This window comes from Trichechus manatus, unplaced genomic scaffold (genome assembly GCF_000243295.1).
Source record: "Trichechus manatus latirostris isolate Lorelei unplaced genomic scaffold, TriManLat1.0 scaffold00015, whole genome shotgun sequence".
Lineage (NCBI taxonomy): Eukaryota > Metazoa > Chordata > Mammalia > Sirenia > Trichechidae > Trichechus > Trichechus manatus.
In genome coordinates, this window is record NW_004443951.1 from 9,703,876 (window position 1) to 9,726,434 (window position 22,559).

The 22,559-nt window shown below is 52.5% G+C and overlaps 1 protein-coding gene across 2 annotated transcripts; it reads right to left on the reverse strand.

The window, feature by feature from the left end:
* Positions 1 to 5,417: 5,417 nt before the first annotated feature.
* DMBX1 (diencephalon/mesencephalon homeobox 1) lies at positions 5,418 to 15,707 on the reverse strand. 2 transcript variants are annotated; one of them, XM_004371783.1, is made up of 5 exons: positions 15,697 to 15,707; positions 10,559 to 10,728; positions 7,461 to 7,639; positions 6,815 to 7,163; positions 5,418 to 5,866 (listed from the first exon to the last, which is right to left on the reverse strand). In XM_004371783.1, the coding sequence occupies exons 2-5, from the start codon at positions 10,710 to 10,712 to the stop codon at positions 5,418 to 5,420; spliced, it is 1,131 nt and encodes a 376-aa protein (XP_004371840.1). In that variant the 5' UTR covers positions 10,713 to 10,728; positions 15,697 to 15,707. The 2 variants fall into 2 exon arrangements, with proteins under 2 accessions (XP_004371840.1, XP_004371839.1); XM_004371782.1 differs by lacking the exon at positions 15,697 to 15,707 and having other exon boundaries at positions 7,461 to 7,656; positions 10,561 to 10,712.
* Between the last annotated feature and the right edge of the window lie 6,852 nt (positions 15,708 to 22,559).

Here is a 22,559-nt window from a genome sequence, read left to right on the forward strand (position 1 = left end):
GTAATTCTACCCCCTAAATCGCTCATAAATCCACGTTCTCCCCTCCCCTCTTCCTCCCTCCCACCGCCCCCCCGCCCCGTCGCTCCCACCCTCTTCTCACCAGAACATGACAATGGCCTTCTCTGCTCTCCCTGCCTCTAGCTTCTTCCCATGAAACCACCAAGTGGCAAAGGTGTGTGTGTGTGTGTGTGTGTGTGTATCTGGGGATAGGGGAAGGATTTTCCAAAATGTAAGTCTGATCACCCCACTCCCCCACTGGGAATAGCTCCCAGTGCCCCCACAGCCCTCGGGCTTGAGTCCAAGCTCCAGGCTTCCCTTTCCATTCTTGGCCCCTGACACCACCCCCCACATCCTCGGGCCCCACCCAGACAGGCCACTTGCTCTTCCAGGGCTCCCAGCCAGCACAGTCCTGCAGCTCCGTGTGTGCTGTGCCCTCTCCTGATGCCTTTCTCTCCTGCCCTCTTGGTGAGCACTGAACCTAAGCTCAAAAGTCCCCTCCCAAGGCGCATTTCTGACAACACCAGGCTGAATTAGGGGGTCTTCTGTGACCCCACAGTTCTCTGTCTTTCGAACCCCAGATCACCTTGTGTTGTGATTGTCTTGAGAGCAGGACCGTGTTTTCCTTACTTTTTTCTGTGTATGCAGTGTCCAGCACAGGACCAGGCATACAGCAGTGATTCCAACTGCAGTGTTACCAGGGCACTCTCTATGCCAGGGAAGGTGTGTATCTCAGGGCTGAGGTATGTAGGAGGCATGCTGTGGCTCAGGGCGGGAGACTGGGGCAGACATTCGATCTGTCAGCCCTTCCCCAGGGAGCTGGGTGGGGGGCATGCTCCCCACCCTAATCCTCAGCCCCACTGGGGAGAGAGGAATGCATCTCCTGGGGTCAGCAGAGACCTGGGAAGTGGGGAGGTCAGGTCCCTCCTGGGGCCACTTGTCCTGAGGCCCCTGTTCCCAGGAAGCCCCATAGGCAGCTCCGCTCACACTGCTCAGGACTGCTGGGCTTCTGCCAGGGACTCCCAGACAGAGAGGACCCTTTCCTCCTCCCAACCCCCAGCCCCTTGAGCATCCACTCTTCCGGGTCTGGGGCCCTGTGTGGACACTCTGGAACACCAGGGAACAGGGCAGGGGCGGAGCCAGGGTGAGGAGGACTGAGTGGCGAGATCTCGTCACCTTTTTCTTGAAATGCAGCAGGAAGGACCAAGATTTCACAGCAAGAACTCCTTAGCTGTGCACTTTTTCTGCAGTTACTGCTTATATATACAGTCTCACAATCTCTCTCTCTCTCCCATATATACACAAACACACAAACGTCAAGCAGACTCTTGTAAATTCACGGCACAGGTTCTCATACATACAGACAGACTTATAGTAACCCATACACATACATCAGGCCCCAGAGCTGGAACCAAAAAAAACATATGGAGTCGATTTCGACTCACGGTGGCCCTATAGGACAGAGCAGAACTGCCCCATAGGGTTTCCAAGGCTGTAAATCTTTATGGAAGCAGACTGCCACATCTTTCTCCTGCAGAGCCATTGGTGGTTTTAAATGGGTGACCTTTTGGTTAGCAGTCAAGCACTAACCACTGCACCACTAGGTCTCGAGTCCCAGAGCTAGAAGGACTTTCAAAAATCTCTAATCCAACCTGCCACCCATAGTAGAAATCCCCTCTTTATCCTTTGCTTGAACACCTCTGAGGACAAAGGGCTCACTTTCTCCTGAGGCTGTACATTCCATTGAAGAGCAGCTCTGGCTTTAGATCCAAATGTGCCTTCCTTTGGCATTTCCCTTTGACCCTGGCTCACTTACAGTTTCTGCCAGAACACCCTGCCCGTCTCTGTCCCGCAGGCCCATTCTCCTGGGGCTGCTTTTTTGCTGGGCTGAATACCCACCACCAGGTGTCCCCTGCCCTGGGCGAGGTCCAATCAGCCCAGAGAAGATGGAACCACCCTCTCACCTTGGTCCCTCTGCTTCCCCACAACCACTCCAGCATGGCACACCAGCCACAGATGGGCAAGGGCCATGGAGAGAGCCACCAGGCCAGTGCAGGAGTGCCCGATCACGAGGCAGGCCTGCCTCCCTCTCCCACTTCCACTGGGTTGGAGAGGCAGTAAGGAGACCTGGAGACACCGCCTGTCCAGGCCATGGCAGGTACCTCCTCTGGGAATGAACATGGGTCGAGGTCTGTGCTGCCGGATTCTTTTTTATTAGCCAAGTAGGACAAAGAACAGGTCACAACGTCACAGGAAAGCAGACAGACAGATGGACAGATACACGGGACAGAGAGTCATGCTGCACTACGGAGGGGGCAGGGTGGGGGGTGGTGGTTTGAGTCTTGTTTTTCCAACTAACAGAATAAATAAATACAGTACACAGTGTTTTTGCCACGGGCTGGCACAACCTCTAAGCACAAATGGTCACAAAACAGCTGGTTTGGAAAGCAACCAGCCAGCTGCAGAGTCAGGGTGGGGGCCCAGGACCATGCTCTGGGGAAGTGAGGAAGCCGGGAAAGGGAGACCTCAAATAGGAATGAGAGGTGAAGAATGAGGTTTTCCTGGAAGGGACAGTCAGAGCTGGAACCTCAGGGTGGCCCAGCAGGTCTGGGAGAGGGTTCAGCTTCTGTCTTAGGTGAGATGGGCCCACCCCAAGCCCATGCCCTTTAGAAGACTCATGGTACCACACAGGAGTACCATTTCCTCTTGCTCTCTAGCTGCTTTCAATACCTGAGGCTGCTTCCCTAAACTAGGCTGAGATCTGCCCAGGGTCAGGGACCACATATGGCCCTTGTCTGTCCTCTCTGGACAATGGACTTTGGAATTGGGTCAATTGAATAGAAGAAGTGTTGACAAAGATCTGAGAAAAGCTGGGCTGAGCCTGAGATGGGCCTGGCTCCAACCATGACAGAACATAGCTCTGGATGGACTTGTCCTTTAGGAGGTCAGGGAGGTTTCCAAGTGATGGTGGGTTCCAAGGCCCAGTGACATTCACTTACACCCAGGGATAGGCAAAAAACTTCAGCCCCCACACCTGGTCCAGATGAGATTTTTTTGTTTGTGTCAGAAAAACACCCCAAGCCAAAAACCCCTGCTATGTCTCCTGGAGTCTCTGCAACCTCCCAGTCCCAGGACACCCTCTCCTCCTCTGAGGCTCCCATGGCTGCTGGATTCATCTTCCAGATCCCAGATCCCAGCAAACACTCCCTGTTCAGAAACTCTCAACTGCCTGTCTTGGTGCTTGCCATATCGAGGTGAGATCTTTAGCCTGCATACAAGGCCTCTAAGCCCCACGGTTCATGAAGCCAGCTCCCCAACCCATCCTCCACATAGTCTCACCTCCATTCCTCTGCTCAGTTTTCCTGGCCCAGGGTACCACCTCCCTCACTTATTTCCTATCTAAAGCCTTCCCCATCTGCTCCAGCCCAGTCCAATCCTTCAAAGATGTTGGGCTTTGACTGCTCTGCAAACCATAGGCCCCTCTCTTCCCACTGGGAAAGGTTTTCAGATGCAGCTTCTTTGAGCAGAGAGTGGAGGGTTCAGTGGTGAACCACAGAAGGTTGAGGGCCATGACCAGGATTCTGCCCAAGGCACCCCCTTCCCCTGCCCAGAGCCCCTGAGACCATCCTAGGGCATAGAGATGGGGTGACCACAGAGGCTAGACTGGAACTCAAGTAAATAAAGCAGGATCAAATCCAGACTGTCTGAAGTAGAAGGGACCCGTTATACTTATTGGGAAACTGAGGCCCAGAGATTGGCAGCACCCACAGAGAGGCTTGTGTGTGCAAACACCCATTGCCCCACAACAAGGAAACAGTAATTCACACATTGTGCTTCTGAGACTCTTCTGTCCTGCAAGGCTGTGGGCACAGACACGCAGAATGTTAGAGCCAGAAAGGGCCTTAAGGTCGTCTATCCAGATGGCAAAACGGGCCCAGGGAGGCTACCAGCTTGCCCAAGGTCACAGTGCTTTGAACGGGAGTTTGCTGAGCTGAGCTTCCTGGCCATAAGCAGGAGCACACCTCTCCATGCCAGTGACTAGCAGGAAAGAAGCCCTGACTTCCACCACGGGCTTAGAGACAGAGGCCTGAGACCACACATTGATGGTGGGTTTGCACTCACTGTGAGGGAGCCAGGATTCCACCTTTGGTCCTGGCTCAGACGCACTCCCGGAACGCACGATACAAGCTGAACCTGGAGCTGGGATTGTGGGAGAAGAGAACCTGCCCATTCCCCTGGAGACCTTCTCTTCAACAGCACCCCTTCCCCTGCTGCCTCCTACCAAGCAGGGAAGTCTCACCAAAGAGCAGTCTAGGCCCTGTGGTCAGGGTGGACGGGCACGCTGCTGGGTTAACCCAAGCAGTCCTGGATGAATGCTGGCACCACGCCCCTGTCCTTGGAGGACTTACAGAGAGATATCCCACTGGCCATCCTACTATCTGCCCCAACTTGACTGCCTCCAGTCCCCTCCTCTGAATCTTGGGAACTGGAACCTCAAAGCTGAAGAGAGAGAACAGAAAGTGACTCACCACCCTTTCTAGATGTCAGGCTTGGGGAAGGGCGGTGTAGGGGCTCGCGCCACCTCCTGCCTGCAGCTCCAGGGGCTCCGGCTAGGGCTTTCCTGCCTCTACTGGGGAATAGCTGCCTGGAGAGGGTGGAGGTGGGGAAGGAGACAGGCAGACAGGGGACAAGTGGGGAGGGAGAAGAGAAGGAGAAGAACAGGAAGAAGCAAAAGCACTAAAACCAAAAAAACCACAGCCCCAAACAGAACACAGCTTGGGAATTGACAACACCAACACAGCCAGCACCAAAGGAGGAAACCAGAGCGGGGGGAAGGGACAGGAGAGAGATCGAGTGGGGAAGACTGGATGAGGAGAGAGAGGGGAGGGGGACAGGGCAGAGACAGAGAGACCAAGGCAAGAAGAAAAGGAAAGAGAGAAGCCAGAGGGAGATGCGGAAGGTGAAGGTGGAGGCAGGGGTGGCAGTGGGGAAGAAAAGGATCAGGATGGGAGCGGGCAGGGGGCCTGGGGCAGGCAGGTGCCTGAAAATATAGCTTTATATATTTATATTTATATCTCACATTCCACACATCAACTTACTAGTGGGCAGGAGGGGAGGGAGGAGGGGATACCGGGGTGGGGATCTGGCCAGTGAGAGCCTCTCACTTCCCTGGGAAAAGCCAGAGACATCCCAGCCTCTCGCCTCCACCCCATTGGCCTCCGTGGGGTCCAAGCAGGGCCATGCACAGGGTGTAGTAGGTGTGGGCTTCACCTCAGGCTGGGGCTCTTGGGAAGGGGAAAGGGGAGCAGGACACCAGGCCCCAGGATCCCTGGGCTCTTAGAGTTAACTCCTTGTGAGCCATCTGGGGATACCATAGGGCTGGGGGACCCAAGACCCCTGGCTGGGTTGGGGCCAGGCAGTCAGTTGGGCAACGTATCGAGTCCCAGGGAGGCAGCATGCTGCTTGGCCCGAAGCCGCAGGTTCTCGATGCTCGTGGTTTTACTGTTCAGGGCGGCCGAGGCAGGTGCCAGGCCTGCAGGGGGTGCAGGCAGCAGTGGGGAACCCCAAACCCCCTGGTGGGCAGCGGCGGCTGCTGACAGGGACTGGTAGTAGGACTGGCAGTGCAGTGAGCCCAGCGGGGCCATGTTGACGCCCAGGTAGGGCACAGCAGCAGCAGCGGCAGCGGCAGGGGCTGGGCCCCCCACTTCGAAGGATGTGTAGTGCACCAGGTTGTTGGTGGCTGCCATGTGCTGGCGGAATTGCTCCTGCAGGCGGAAGAGGCTCAGCGGGGACGAGGAGTAGGAGTGGGAGGGGCCCAGCAGGCTGCCCCCTGGGGCTGCAGGAGCTATGGCCAGGCTGCCTGGGGAGTCTGCAAGCAGAGAACAGGAACCAAGCGCTCAGGACCAGGGGACTGGTCCGCCGAGAGGGGCTCCCTCTGCTGTCCCACTCCATTGGCACTGCAGACAAGGCCTAGGCTAAAACCCATCCACCCAGGCTCAGCCAGCGCATCCTGTGAAGGAAGGGCCCAGACTTCCTGGAGGAGCCCAGGGACCCTAACAAAACCCCCAGGTCTGACCTCTTTGGGAACCCCTTTTTCTTTTCAAGAGTGGTCACCTCCCCTTTCCCATCTCCTGCCCATCGTTCCCATTCCCTCCCTCCAGCTCTCAGCTCACAGTCCTGTCCCTGTCCTGCCTGGGCTTAGAGTCTGTGTCTGAGATTCACCTCCTGCCCAAGCTCTGGCCCTTCAGAAACACAGCTCCGTGCCTGTTCACCCAGTGTGCTCTGGTATCTGTCCTGGTTGCCAAAATCCTGAAATACTTCCACAAAACAGACAAAAAAAGCCAAAACCTGCTGCTGTCGAATCAATTCCAACTCATGATGACCCCATGTGTTACAGAGTAGAACTGCTCCATAGGGTTCTCTTGGCTGTAATTCAAGGAAGCAAACTGCCAGGCCTTTCTTCTGCAGCACCACTTGGTGGGTTCTAACTGCCAACCTTTGGTTGGTAGTTGAGTGCAAACTGTTGACTCCATCCAAGATGATAAATAGCTTTTGCCCTAAGCAACCAAGTGCCCCTCCCCCACCACCCAGCCCCTCCCTCAGAGTCCCCTAAACCTTCCTATGATTCAGCAATTAAAGAGTGAAACCCTGGCACAGGCCCCCAGGACCCTGCTGTGGCCAAATACTTTCTAATGGGTCAGGCCGCTGAGTGCTAGTTGTTAAAGGTTTTGACTCTCCCCCTTGCTCTGACCCATTTCAGATACCAAGGCCCCTGTTGGGACTGGACCCTGTCCACCCACAGACTCCCAGGCCTCACCTGCCTTGGGGCTGCCCCTCTTGCAGCCCAGCCCCTTGCTCTCAGCCCCAGGGCTCTTCTCGGTTTTGGGATCCTCAGCTGCTGCCCGGGGCTCCTCCTCTCGGTCCGGCAGGTCCTCGGGGGCTGACTCACTGGCCGACTGCTCAGACAGGCTCAGGTGAAGCTCAGCAGAGGGGTTGCCACTGGGCAGGCTAGGGGGCTGGTCAGTCTCCAGCTGGGTGTCTGGGGTTGGGGCCTCAGTCTTGCCTTCCCCTTGGGAACCCTCAGCCTCCTTCTGCTTCTGCAGCTGCTCTTTCTGCAGGCTGCGCTGCTTCTTCCGGAACTTGGCCCTGCGGTTCTTGAACCACACCTGGAGGGGGGGCGGAGGACGGGGGAGCAGGAGATGAGGACAAAAGGTGAGAAGGAAAGAAGTGGAGCCATGCAGCAGGGTGCTCTGGGGGGATGTACATGGTAATGATGCCCCCTACCTCTAGGAAACGTACACCTGCAATCTCTGCCAAACCTCCCACCCTGTCACTTAGGGCATTCATGGTGACATCAGTTGCACCTTGCACGGAGGGCTGAAATGTCGGCTCCTGGGTATTGGGAAGCCAGACCAGGGGGCTGGTGCTTGTCTGCAAGGACTAGTTAGGAAGCTGAGTCCTACCTGCACCCGGGCCTCAGGCAGGTTGGTGCACATGGCCAGCCTCTCACGCATCACCACGTCTGGGTAGTGAGTCTTCTGGAAAGTCTTCTCCAGGGCCTCGAGCTGCTGGGCAGTGAAGGCCGTGCGGCTGCGACGCTGTTTTCGGTGCTGGGAGCCATAGCGGGCCTCCAAGATGATGTCTTGAAATGTACAGCCGTTGGAGGGCAAGGAGAGGGGGCCCATTTAATTATGGGAAAGAAGTGTTGAATATTATCCTGCTCTGGCCCACTGCAGACACCCAGGCTCCTGCCAGAGCTGGGCCCTGGAAATCAGCCATCCCCTCTCCATAGGACTAGGTTTTTTCAGGCTCTCTCCACCCTATGACCCACTGTCAGGATCACAGAGGTCTAACTCATCACCATGAATGGCCACCAGGAATGTGACTGAAGGAGTCTTCCTTATTTGGCATTGGATGGGGTGGGGAGTTTGACCCAAGATCTTAAAGTCCCTGGATACTGTAACATTCTGAGATAACACAATATTAATAAACCGTAAATCCATGTCACAAAAGTTCTAATACCCTATGGCCCTTAGATTCTGGGTACTAAGACCTCCTTAGCATCAGACTACTGACCCCTGACAAATGAGAAGCCAGGCTGTAGGCTGGTACTTATCTGCAAGGTCTAGTTAGGGGAGGCCTGATTAGACAGGCGGAAGTCACTGCACTGCAAAGAGCTGGCACTTGAGTCTGTGTTCTCTGGGTGTAAATCTCATCACTCCAGTTGGCCTGTGAGTTTCTGGGGGCTGGACCTGAGGCCCCTGCTCTTGTGACTCCTGAACAGAGAGCTCTGGCAGGGACCACAGAGCTCAGGAAAGGTTTGTTGCTTCTAGTCTTGACCCTTCTGGCTGCTTCCCCAAGAAGGGAAGGACAGAGAGACCAGGTTCCAGCCACCGAGGCTTGGAGGGGGCACAGGGCTGGTGGGCCATTGATCCCACAGTTAGGTAACACGAAAGCCCTCCAGGAAAGACATCTGCTTAGGGTTGGTGTCTAGCCTCCAGCCCTTCTATATATCTAATCCCTAGATGGTGGACTGTAACCTCTCTCCCCACTGCCTGCTACCACCACATAAGTGGATCCTGGATTGTCTGTGCTTAAGGCTGTGTCTCAGCCCCCGTATAGGACTGACAGAGTCCGGGCATTAGGGAGTCTCCCACATCACCCTAAAAGGGGAAAAGAGGGGCAACTGGGTGTCCAGGAAGCCCCAGACTTTGAGCCCCCTTAGCTTCTTCTTCAGTTTAAAGAGGGAGCCCTGAATCCCTCACACACCGGCCCTAATCCCAGCCTGGACTGAGCCCTGGTCTGGGCCATCCACAAAGCTCTTGCTGGGTGTTGGGGGGCAGGGGAGGGAGTGGAAATGCTCAGTTAGCGGGGTGGACACTGGCTGAGGGACCAGGCTGCCTATACCATTAGCAAAACCTCCCGCTAGAAGGCAGACCTCCATACAAAGGCCCACTTGGAGCTCATGTCCCTCCTTCCTAAGAATTAGAGAATTGAGGGGTGAGCTGAATACCCAGGTTTCTCTGCCCCCACCAGTGGAGGTGAGTCTTCCTCTCTGACTTCTTCCCTTTGGGCTCTGGGTCCTTGGGTCCTGGGAACACTGTCAGGAGTCGATGTAGCCACCAGCTTGGGCACAGAGAATCCACTCCACACCATGGAAGCAGCCCTAACTGGGACAGGACTACACCCACCATCCCCAAGCTCCAGACTAATCCCCATGCTAATCTAGAAGAGGTGACGGACCTCAGGTTTATCCATCAAGCCCCGCCCAGAGGATTGGCAGGAGCTAGGGGAGCAGAAGTGGCAGGGTCCTCTATCCCATCCCACTCCTGTGCCTTTGCACATGCTGGCCCACCCTCCTTGTCCTGCCTTGTTAAGGCCTGGCTCCAGCCCCATGGTCACAGGAAGCGCTCCCGGACTGTACCAGCTGATGCTGCTGCCCTGAGCTGCTGTGTCCTTAGTGGCTGCCCCACCATTTGCCCCCAGCCATGTTCCTTCCGTTGTGCCCTCCTGTGGGCCTATGGGTACCTGGTCTCCCTGGGAGTGCACTGAAGTCCTTTGAGGACTTCCTGGCACTGGGCTGGGCCCACCAGCTGCTCAAGGCTTGGCCTAGGACAGGATAGGGTAGGTGACATCACCACCCGGGAAACCAAACTCTCCACCCTATACTGTCAAATCCTTATCACAGCTAATGAGAGACTATCAGGGCAGGGCAACAAGCAGTTGAACCAGCAGTGGGGAGCCCAGGCTCAGCTCCCTCATGGGCACTGACCCTGTGCCTTGGGTAGTAATTGCTTCTGAATACCTACTGCATGCCAGGCTCTGTGCTGAATGCTTTGCATATGTTATCTCAAATAATCACCCAACCATCCTATGGGATGGCTGCTGTCACCATCTCCTTTTTATAAATGGAGAAACTGAGGCTCAGAGAAGAGAGGTGAGTGTGCAGCTCTGAACTGACTCCAAATCTCATATTCTTAGCAATAATGTCACCCTCCTTCTCCCCTACCCAACGTGGTCCAGACTTAGCCTAAGCTTCCTTATCCATAAAACGGAGATAATAACCTCCCCTCATTGGGATGGTGTAGGAATTGAACAACTTGATACGCAGATACAGAGAGCCTCGCATGGTGCCTGGCACACAAGAGGTGTTCAATACGTGGAGCTGCTATTATTTATACGACTCCCTTTGCCTAAATTATCTTCTCCTGGGCACTCCGGCCCTCCTCTAGCTACTTCCTAGCTGTAATACCCTGGGCAAGTCACTTACCTTCCTGCCTCAGTTTCCTCATCTGTGAGATGGGGTGAATGAGTGCCTCCCTCACAGGGTTGTTAGGAGAATTTGCAGGCACAGGACAGCGCCAGCATCCAGCACAGTGCTGGCATATTCATGCATGGATTTGTTGACATCTCTCTGCCTTGCTAAGTGACATGGATCTTTCTGAGTCTCCCAGAGTAAACCTTCCCAGTACTTCCTCCTCCCACTGCCCCCTTCTCAAGCCTCCTTCCCCAGACCTCTTCCCCATGCCTGGCCCCCTGAGGACGTCCGCAGGGCCCTTACCAGCCAAGCGCTCAGCCAGTGTGAGTGCATGCACAGACGGCCGGTAGTCAGGGGCGTGCTGGGCCTGCTGGGCCGCCTGCTGGTGCAGGTTGTACATGGCGCTGAGTGAGTTCATGGCGTGCAGTGAGTAGCCGTTCACCCCGTAGTGCTGCATCGCGGCATCCGCCTGCAGAGAGGGAAGCGGGAGAGGACATGAGGCAGGGCTGCCAGACTCCACCCTGGCGGGAGACTCCAGCCCCACCCACGTCACCCCCAGAGCTTCTGTCTCCCCATCGGAAGTGGCCTGTCTTGACGGCAGCTTACAGTGTGAGGGCTCCTGCATTTATTCATTTATTCACCCACTCATTCACTGATTCACTCAGCTGGACCAGTGTAGGGTTTATTGCCTTAGGCTCTGGAATCAGATTGCCTGGGCTGGAATCTCAACCCAGCTACAAAGGAGCTGTGTGGCCTTGGGCAAGTCACTTAACCTGTCTGACCCTCAGGTTCTCTGTCTGCAAAATGAGGATAGTTCATGGGGTCGCTATGAGTTGGAACCGACTCGACAAGCAAAGGGTTTCGTTTGGTTTCTAGTTCATGGGGTTGTTGCAAGGATTAAGAGAAGCCTTTAGAATAGGGCTTGGCACACAGTAGGTGCCCAAAAATGTTAGTCATTGTGATTTACCAACTCATCGACTGTTTTATGCAGCCATCTCTTTATTCAGTCACTCAGGCACTTATTCATATGTACAGTCACTGGTTCACTCACACACTTTATTCATTCACTCAACAAACACCCATTGAGGTTCACTCGGAGCCAAGCCTAGGGCTGTACTTCAAGGCATTCACCCTGAAGATCAGATGAGATAATAGATTAAAGCCATACTTAATGTGCTGCATAGGTATAAGAACACCATTGTTATGACTGTTAATATACATTCACCACCATTACCTCACTCTATTCTCACCATATTCCCAAGAAGCAAGCAGGGCAAAAGCAACAAGCCCCATTTACAGATGAGTCTACTGAGGCTTAGAGAAAGAGTAGTGACATGTTAAGGCCACACAGCCAACCCAGGGCCTGCCTCACGTTTCTGCAGCCTCATTGTTTGGTGGCAAATTGCTTCAAGGAAATCATTCATTCATCAGAGCATTCTAGCAGCCTCAACCCTGTGGACCACACACCCCTCCTACTGAGATGTCTCAGACCAGCACTAGGCCACCAAGGTCTCATCAGCCCCAGGTCCACTTCATATCCTTACAGTCCTCGTCTAAGTTCCCAACCCACGTTGGCCTAAAGTGTCACCACTGGAGCCAGTTCTGGAATGTGGTCCAATGTCTGCAGGGTCCCAAAGACACACAGGTGTTTCTTGTTTCCTGGGTCAGGGAGGTGGAAGAGGGCACACTGTGGGCCCATTTGATAAGAGGAAGAATGTGTCTTCCTCTTATCAGGTGTCTCAGCTCCCCACTCTCCCTGAAATAGACACAGGCTACACATACCCAAATACCACAGCATGCACACAAACATACAGCCACTCCCAGACAAGCATACACACACATTTCTGGCACACATACTTGCAGACATTCTTGGCCAGGCACATTCACACACAAACTTAGTAATATGCACAAATTCAATGTTATTATTCTGACAGTTTCACACACAGACGTTCTCACATACATATACTCATGTGGTCGACCAATCTACACACAAACACACACTCACACACATTCATAATATTACACATATTCATTCAACAAATATTTATTAAGCACCTACCAAGTGCCAAACAAAGTCCCTGCCTTCATGGAATTTACATTCCAGAGGTGAGGGGTACCTATAACAACGAATAAATATACAATAATGTCAGACAGGAATAAGCACTCCAAAGCAAAACAAGGCAGGGGAGGAGAACAAGAAGTGAGGATGGGTAGAATATTTTAGAACATGTGGTCAGTAAACGGCTCTCTGATATTTGAGTGGAAACTTCAAGTGAGCTGTGGAGGAAAAGCTTTTAGGCAGAGGGAACAGCAAGGACAGAGGCCCTGAGGCATGAACAAGCTTGGTGTGTGTGTGTGTGTGTGTTTGTATATGATGGTGTGTGTATGTTTGTGCACAATGGTGTGTGTGTATGATGGTGTGTGTGTTGTATGTGTATAGTGTGGTATGAGTGTGTTTGTGTATGATGGTGTATATGTGTGTGATGGTGTATGTGTTGTGTGTGTGTGTGTATGTATGGTATGTGTATGTGTGTTGTGAGTGTGTATGTGTGGCGTATGTGTGGTGTGTGGGGTATGTGGTGCGTGTGCATGTGTGGTGAGCGTGGTTTGGTGTATGTGTGTGGTGTGTGTGTATGATGCTGTGTATGTTTATGCATGATCGTGTGTGTCTTGGGTTTATGTATGTGTGTGTATAGTGTGCTATGTGTGTGTTTGTGTATGGAATGGTGTGTATATGTGTGTTGTGGTGTGTGGGGTATGTGGTGTGTGTGTGGTGTGTGTTTGTATGTGATGGTGTATATATATGCTTGTGTATGGTGGTGTGTGTGCTGTGCATATGTGTGTGCGTGGTGTGGTGTGGTATGTATATGTGCGTTGTGTGTGTGTGGTTGTGGAGGGGGTGTGGTGTATGTGTGGCAGTGTGGTATGAGTGTGTGTGGTGTGTGTGATGTGTGGTGTGGTGTGGTGTGGTGTGGTGTGTGTGTGTGTGTTTGTGTGTGTGGCTAGAGCACCATGAGGGAAGGAGCAAGTGGAGGAGATGAAGCTGGAGAGAGAGGAGAGGACCACATCCTAGAGGGATTCAGGGCCCATTGTAAAGAATTTGGATTTTACTCTGAGCATAATGGGAAGCCCCTGGAGGGTCTTGAACAGGGGAGTAACATGACACGATTTGTTGTTAAGAGCTCAGTTTGGCTGCTGTCTGGAGAAGAGACTGCAGAGGGGCAAGAAGTAAAGCAGAGAGACCAGACCACTGTGACACCCAGGCTAGCGGCCGGCCACGGTGGCTTCACCAGGGCGGGAGGTGTGGAGGCAGTAAGAAGCAGTCCAATTCAGGGCATGTTTTGAAGGTAGAATCAACAGGATTGCTGATAGATTAGTTATAAGGTATGAGGAAAAGGGGGGGAAACAGATTGTTAAGTTTTTTTATCTGAGCAACTGAGCGAAGATGGGTCTTTTCCTGAATCAAGTGCACTGAGGGAGGACTGGCTTTGGAGGTGAATGGGGAAGCTAGGATTTTTTGGGAACAGGGTGTGAGATGTGGATCTGACTTCCAAGTCAGAATGTGGAATTGGCAGTTGGATACATGAGCCTGGTGCTCAGGCTGGATTTACAGATTCCTGAGTCGACACCCACACATTAACACCTACCAACAACATTCACTTACAGAAACCCACTCTGTAAATCATAAGCACAATCCCAAAGGCAGGAATATAACAGAAAAGACTGATACACATAGTAACATACAGTGTTTAAACATCCGTATAACAGAATGTACTATAATCAAAGCTAAAAGGCAAACAACAAACCCGGAAAAGTATTTGCAAAATCGATAAAAATAAATAGCACAAATAAATAAAAATAGAAAATATCTATAATATATAAAGAGCTCTTACATAGCAATAAAAAGATAGTCACCTTAATAAAAGATGGTCTAAGTGAATGAAAAGACAACTGATTAAGAGAAACACAAATAACTACCTGATATTTGACAAAAAGCCCAGCCTTGCTTGAAATCAAAGAAATACAAATAGGAACAATAAGATACCATTTTTTTACTGAGCAAATATGAAGAAAAATATGAAGAAAAGTTATTACCCAGGGTTATCTAGGAGAGTGGGAAATGGCCATTCTCCTGCCCTGCTGATGAAAGCTCTCTTTCTTCCCTGCATCAAAAGCCTCTAGAGAGTGCATCGTCTTTGACTCAACAATTCCATTCCCAGAAATTTATCCAGAGATAGGTGTTCAGGAATATTTATCACAGTGCTGCTTATGATGGCAAACAATTGGAAACCTAACTGCCCATCGAGAGAGGATTAGTTCAGTAAATGAGGGTACAGTCATGCCCACAAAGGAATGCGGTGCCACCATTTAAAACAATGATGTCTATCTATGTGCTGATGTTCACAATATATTATTGAGTGGAAGGAATAGGTAACAAAACAGTATGCATGATGTGATCTCATTTTTGTAATGTATGTATAAATATGCATAGAAAAAAGTCTGGAAGCTTATACCCTGAAATGTTAACAGAGGTCATCTCTGGGAGATAGCAGATGGGATTACAAGTAATTTTCACATTTATATTCTTTCTTTCCTTTTTTAGGGGGTGGAGAGAAGGGTTGTCTGTGCTCCAAAGGATGTGGGGATGGAGCCAGGCGTTGGCTTGTCTCCAGAATGTGTCACAACCTCCAGGTGGGGAAGGGGAAACAGAGTTTAGAAGTAATTTTATCCATTCCCCTGCCCCCACCCCTGCTGTGCTGCAATGCCCCTCCCCCACCAAACCCAGGGGATTTGTTGCTTTAAAACTCGCTGCTGTTAATGTGGTAAGTGACATTTTAATTGACTTAATTATTGCTGATCTCACAGTTTTTGATGTACAACACGTCTTTATTAACTGAAGCCAGGAGAAGTACCTCTCTGGGCGGGCCACACGACTTCCCCAGCCCACTGGCTTCTGAAAGCCTCTAAGACCATCCCAGTCTGGCTCTACCCGCCCCTCTGGCCTGCTATCCTCCCCTTCCCCAATACCCAGCAATACCAGACTACCTGCCACTCTCTCTTGTCACCTCCATGCCTTTGCTCCTGCAGAGCCCTCCACCTGAAATACCCTTCTCCTTCCTCCCTCTTTACCTAACAAACTCATCCCACTTCATCAAGGCCTGGGGAAAAAAAAAAAAGCTGTTGTTGTGAGTAGATTCTGACTCATGCAGACCCCATGTGTTTCAGAGTAGAACTGCACTCCACTGGGTTTCTATGGCTGTGAACCTTTAGGAAGCAGATCACCAGGGCCTTTCTTCCAAGGCACCCCTTGTGGATTTGAACTACCAACCTTTTGATTCATAACCGAGCACTTAACCAATTGTGCCATCCCATGAACACTCATCAAGGCCTAGCTCCTCCTAAATAGGGCCTTCCCCAACTCGCCCCTGAGAAAATATCTCTCCCCTCTCCCAGCTCCTGAAAGAAATGATGACAGTAACAATGCCAATGACAAAGATGACAACAACAACACTAAGAATAGCTACCAGTTATTCTCTGCGAACCTTACATGGATTTTCTCAATCAGAGCACCTGGATCGCAGTACTCGGATGACACTTCTGTCTCCCCAACTAGACTGAGCTCCCTGAGGGCAGGAAGTGTATCTCATGCATTTCTGGACACCCACCTCCACCCCAGCCCAGACCACAGGGTCTGGCACAAAGGCCGGCCTCAGGAAATGAGAATCAGATGAATGAATTCCTAGTAACAGCTATTTATTAAGTGCCTCTGATACATCAAATATCTCTATCAGTCCTCCCAATGCCTAGGAGATATGAACTGCTATTCTCCCCATCTTACAGATGCGGAAATGGAAGTTGAGAAAGACTGGATAATTTGCTAAAGGCCACACAGCTAGGAAGACAGGTTTCCACAGGTGAAGTTCTTCCCACCAACTAGTGTTGCCCAACCCCAGTCACGCAGGCTCTTAGCCCCAGCATATTCCGTTCTCTGCCCTGTCATCTCGGATTTGATTCAAGGCAATAGGAGGACAGCAAAGAAAAAGCACACTCCCCTTGGCAGGCACACTCGTGTGTGTGTGTGTGTGTGTGTGTGTGTTGTGAGATGAGGCTGTATTCCTCTCTCCCCAGCCTCACACACCTCTTCCTCACTCCAGCTGGACATTAGGGCCCAGCTGTCCTCTGGGGCCCAGAGAGGCCCTTGTCTGTGGATGCTACATAACACAGAGTTGCACATATGTTGCATCACATAGTCACATGCCTGCAGCTCATCTCAGTATCCATGTGTGGTCATGTATGTGCATGTAGCCTGAACGGCATCAGCCACATGACTGTGTGTGCCTCTGTCTGTATTTATATGTATATCTGCAGCTATTTATATGTCTCTGTGGGTGTGCATGTCTGCGGGCGCACGTGCGTGTGAATGAATGTGTGTGTGACCAGAGGAACGTAAAGCTAAATGGGACCCCCGGAAGTCATTGCTGCTAGGTCAATGTATTGTTACTTGGAGTCTCAGAGGGAATGAGAAATACAAAGAGAAGACAGAAAAAGACAAGGAGATGGAGTTGATACAGAGAGACAGAAAGATCAACACAGAGAAAATAAATAGGTTTGTCTTACCTATTTTTGTTTCTGCAATGTCTAGCATGTGGCCTGGTACACACACACACACACACACACACACACACACACATATCCGTTGCCATTGCATCGAGACTCATAGCAACCCAATAGGACAGAACGGAACTGCCGCATAGGGTTTCCAAGGAGCGGCTGGTGGATTCAAACTGCTGACCTTTTGGTTAGCAGTGGAGCTCTTAACCACTGCACCACTAATAAATAATAAATATTGAATGGATGAAAAAGAACCACAGACCAAGAGATGGGGAGGGAGAGAGGGCCACCACAGCTCAGTAGGAAATGCAGAGTCCCAGCCCCACCACCTCGTCTGTCCCCAGGACTACCAGCCTGGGGTTTGGAGGAATCCCAGCCCTATGGGCCCTTTCCTGGCAGTAAGGGCAGCCCAGACCTGTCCCTAGGCCCTCAGCCAGGCCCAGGCTTAGGGAGACCCATCCACATCCAGCTCTGAGCACTGGTGGGCTCTATAGGGAGACCAAGAGCTGCCCAGGCCAGAGCCCTACAGGGCCTGCAGGAGCCTCTAAATGGGGCCCTGCACTCCTGGCCCAGGCCGGCCCTGCATGGGCTCAGCCCACTGCACACTCCAAACAGAATCAATTATATATTTAAAAGGTGCCGCCCCGCAATTCCTGGCGAGCCAGGAGAGCCATCCATCATGGCGCGGCTGCGTTTCACAAGCTGTCGAATTGTGCTTACATTGGTTAAAAGAATCTTTATATTTCATTAAGCAAGCAGATCGGCGGATCTCCCGCCACAGGCGCCATATAGATGGCTTTAATTTTCCAAATCTGCAAATGCATCCGTTATGTCCCCGCGTCGCTGCGGGCTGCGGCCTAATGCCCAGCCAATCGAAGAATCAAGCAGAATTTTATTAGGGGGCATTTTTTATAAATTAACAGCAGCACTGCCAAGAAGCCACACGCAAGTCGTCTTTGATTAAAAGGAAAGTAGACCCTTCCTTTGGTCACACCCGGCTCAACCACCCCACAGGCCTAGTCCATCTCTCTTCACCTCTCCTTTTCGTTTCTGAACTTTTCATCCTCCCTCAGTCTCCTCTGTTCCAGGCATAGTGAAACACATCATCTCGTTAGCAATGACAGCTACCTTTTATTGAACATTTACCATGAGCCAAGCCCTGTTCTACTCAAGTACATCATCTAACAAGTTTTGACACAACCCTATTAGGTAGGTATTATTATCCCCCATTTTATGGATGAGAAAACTGAGACTCGGAGGTAAAATCATCTGCTGAAGGTCTCACAGCTAGACAGGGGTAGAAGCAGAATAGGAGCCTGGGTCTCTGAGGATCGTCCTGATATTTATTTCCAGAGTGTGGCCAAGAGATGGGCCCTGGGGTGGACTAGCCCTGGGTATCAATTGTAGCAGCTAGGACTGAGGGTAGACTGCTACCATGGACTTCCTTCCCTGAGAAATGCTGCTGCCTTTTCAGCCCTGGAGGTTCCTGCTGACCGTCTTGGGGGAGAGGCTCCTGCAGCTGTCTCTCCTATTTAGCAGCTTGGAGACCAAAAGAACTTTCATTCAGGCAGGTAGAACACAAATATACAAACCCAGGAGCACCAGGACAGAGCTCCTGCCCCAGCTCCAGGCTGCAACATGACCTTGACTAGGGTTCGGCCATCTCTAACCTCTTCTGATATGACACTGACCCAATGGGTTGCCCCAGGAGAGAGTGAGATCTCCATCATGAAATGTGTGTAACCCACAGCTGGCCAGCCACATGTGAGGGAGGCTGAACAGGAGGAACTCCTCTGTGTGTGCATGTGCATGAATGCTGGGACTAGATGACCTAGAAGACTTCCAACTCTGAGCCAGTGGGGCCAAGATTTTAAGAGAAGCTCTATGCCTCGTATATGCCAGATACTCAGCTCAGGTTACCTCATTCATTTCTTACTCCAACCCTGTGAAGGTGGCACTATTATTACCCCCACTTTATAGACGAGGAATTGAGGCTCAAGGAAGGTAGGTCAGCTTGGCTGATCTGTTTGGGAATTGGGAAGACTGAGTCCCCACCCCAATAAGTACCCCTATTCCCACATCTGTCCTTAGTTCTGAGTTGCCGGATTCCTGCACTGAGAGCATATGAATATAAGGGGTACTAAGACCCCTGTCCTGCCCTAACCAAGGACCCTGAAGGCACAGGGTCTCTGGGAGCTGGCTTGAGATTTGGACATCCTCAGAGGCTGTTTATTTTACAGAGGCTCCAAGAGCCCTGACCCATTCTCAGTCACTGCTGAGCCCTCCAAGCTCCCCGAATCTATCAGTAGCAGGCACTCAAGTGGTGCAGAAAGCCCTGCAAGCAGCCTCTTCCTACCCTTGCCAGGTGCCAGATCCCCCCACGGCCCCCCCGCCCACCAAGCGGGCAGAGCAGCAACAACTTAGTGATTCACTCTGCCGGCAAGGCCACAGGCAGCGGCCAAGGAGACGTTTCTAGAGACAGGCACATATAAGAGCTAATGGCAGTAAATGTGACATCATTTGCTTCTGGGTGTCTATAAGCCAGGGAATGTGGGCACATCAGTCACCCTCAGATAGATCCTCATCCCCCTAGATTGCCAACCTCTGCCCCACTGCTCCTATCAATGCAGAGTTAGACCTCTTTCCGTCTCCATTTAAAACAAATGAACTCATCTCTCAGATCAGTTATGTCTGATTCCCTCAGAACAAAATTTCTTGACATTTCCAAACTTATCGTCTCCTCTTCCTCACCACTCCCCACCTGCTACACCATCAACTTCCTGCGATTGAGACACCAATCACCAAAGTCACCATGTTGCTGCATCTGGGAACACTGTCCCTCCACCATCATTACCTGGAGAACTCCTGATCCCTCACACTAGGCTTAGGCTTCCTCTTCTCCAGGAAGTCTTCCCTGATACCCAAGGCTGGGTCAGGTGACTTCTCTGAACTCCTATCATAGCATTACCTCCCTGAATTGTTGTTGCCCGTTTGCCTGCACTTTACCTTCAATATAATCATAACCACTTTTACCAAGCATCCTGATAGAGACCTGACAGGCAGCATCTCGTTTAAACCTCACACCACCACTACTACCACTACCATCAAGTCAGTTCCGACTCATAGCGACCCTATACAACAACCTCAAAATTCCCATTTGACTGATGAGGAAGCTGAGATCCAGAGAGGTAAAGTTACTTGCTCAAAGCCACACAGTTAAGTGGTTTAGCCAGGATGGAAAGCAGGGAGTCTAACTCCAAAGTGTGACATCTTAATGCCCACAAGAGCCCTTAACTTCCCCAGGTGAGGACAGAGTCTGGCACCTCTCAGGGTCCCCAGTACCCAGCACAGGGAGCATGAGGCATATATTCCACAAGTAAAGATGAAGCCACTGTTTGTTGAGGGATGGACTCTGGGGTAGTATAATGCATTCCAGCTTCCGGGGCTCAGATTCTAGAAGAACCCAGGAGGTCAGATGCCCTGGGTAGGGGGAGGCCAACTCTGGGAGATGTAATAAGGGCAGCACTGTGGCCTTTAGGGCCCAGAACTAAGTAAGCCAAGGCCCAGTGTCTCCTCCCCACCCTGCCCAACCTTCCCTACCCATGGCAGGGAAGACCTAGGGTCCCCACCAGAAGCTGATATCAACCTCCTGACCACAGCTGTGGCCCTGATCTTGCCACAGACTGAGCCGTGGCCCCAGACCCACAATGAGTCTCACCATTGCTCTCACCTTGGCCATGCACCACCCTCCGGTGGCATTTGATAGACATACCATGGCCCCTACAGTGCCACCTGATAACCCCACATTGCTTAATTCGTATGTGGAGGGAATGAGTTGTTGAGGTTGTAGAATCTCCCAAGCCCCTTCTGACTCAGCTAAGGGTCCCCAAAGTGATCCTGGAGTTGGAGCGAAGGAGAACAGGCAAATGGGCTTCCACGTGTGACTTCGGAAGGGGCCGAGGGTATGGGGCACAGGACTCCCACCATTCAGCGCTCATCAGTTCCTCAAAAGAGATTCTTGCCTCCCCTCTTGGCTCAGCCAAGGGGGCGGGGCGAAGGCCGAGCGGAGAATGCTCCAGGGATGAGGGTGGGTGGATTTCAGGACAGACCCCGGCCTGCGGACGCCTGGAGGAGCCCGAGCGTGCATAGTTCCCTACACAAACTGTTATCCATTAACATCCAATTATCCCTCGGTCCGAGCCATTAATTATAAATCAGCCGCTAATTGGGGTAATTAGCCCCCCGCAGGCTAATGGGCCGAGACTGAGGGAGGCCCCTCCGCCTACCATCCTCGTTTTTCCGTCTCCTGTTTTCGGAGGTGCCTACTGTTGGGGGGTGCGAAGAAATCAGGTGGCTGGAGTTAATTTAAAAAAAAAAAAAAGTCAATGAAATGCAACTGGGAGCGGAGAGAAAATGTGAGAGGCTAGTTTGTTGTTGTTGTTGGGTTTTCGGTTTTTTGTTTGTTTTTTCTTTTTCCTAAACCTGTCCAGCATCGGTTCCTCGTGACAGGCAAGCGGTGGGAGACGCCGAGGCGTCTGACCGCAGTCCCTGGGAGTCGAATCGTCCGGGTAATTGCTTGATTCTTCGCTTCCTTTACCAGTATAGATGCAGCCTACAGTGCCGGAGACGAAGATCGAGAAGTCTTGGAAGGAGCTGGGATGGATCAGGGGACAGGGTTGGGCACCAGGATGTCCCAGCCTCCCCAGGGTGCAGAGGAGGCGACCCCGCCGGCCTGGCTGTCCCCGGCCGGGAGCCTGGCGGGAATGACCTGGGCAGCTCCGGGCTCGCCCAGGCCCGGGCTGGGGCCGGACACAGAGACTGTGGAATCCCCCGGAAAGCCACTGCTCTGGTTCCAGGCCTGGGCCTCTAGACAGCTAGAGGACCTAGGGGCTGGGTCTGTCCTGCTGACACAGAGAGCCGAGTTCCCGCACTGCGCTGGGACAGGCACACGGATAGATGAAGGAACCGCGGTCGCGGGGATGCAAACAAACCCTGGCAGGTAGAGCTGTGGAGGCTGCAAGGGGCCGCGAGGCCTGGTAGGCACCAGTGACCTTGGGACACACTGACGTAGCCCCCGCAGGAGCGGTAGGCCGGCCGTGAAGCGTGACCCCGTTGGGAAACTCGCTCTGGCAGTCCAAGCCGGCACTGCCGATCCAGGGGGCTCCCCTTTGCCACCAGAAATGTGGGTAAAGTCCGAAGGCAGTCAGGGCCTGAGCCGCCGGAGCTGAGACCCGCGATCTGTGCGAGCTGGGCCTTCCGCTCATCGGGGGCAAGGAGGCCGCAGTCAAGTCAGTTGTTCAAAGAACGGGCGGTGGACTAAATGGAAAGAGAGATCGTTTTGGATGGCGGGGTGGCGGGACAGGCTAACACACTGCCCAGCTTGGTGCCCTTCTTACAGAAGGGGAAACTAAGGCGCGAGGAGGGGCGGTGACTCGCTCCAGGTGAGAGGTGAGGGTTACCTAGGGCAGGACGAGTGTCCAGACGAGACCACACACCCCGCCCGAAGCTTCCCCGCCCTCTCCCAGGCACCCCTCCCTACCCCGCCCGCCCGCCCGCTCTTTAATGGGCTTTGGCGGGCGCGGCGGCGTCGCCCCGGGCCCTGATTAGATATTTATTGCTGTCATTTACATGGGCACCGCGGGGCGGCCGAGCGGGACAGTGGAGGGCGGGGGGAAGAGGGAGAACGGGGACA

Coding starts and splice junctions, on each gene's coding strand:
- DMBX1 (XM_004371782.1), bottom strand. CDS start 10,712: ATGCAGCACTACGGGGTGAACGGCTACTCACTGCACGCCATGAACTCA. Junction 7,657..10,560: donor ACACTGGCTGAGCGCTTGGC/TGGTAAGGGCCC, acceptor CTTGCCCTCCAA/CGGCTGTACATTTCAAGACA. Junction 5,867..6,814: donor GAGGGGCAGCCCCAAGGCAG/GTGAGGCCTGGG, acceptor CTCTGCTTGCAG/ACTCCCCAGGCAGCCTGGCC.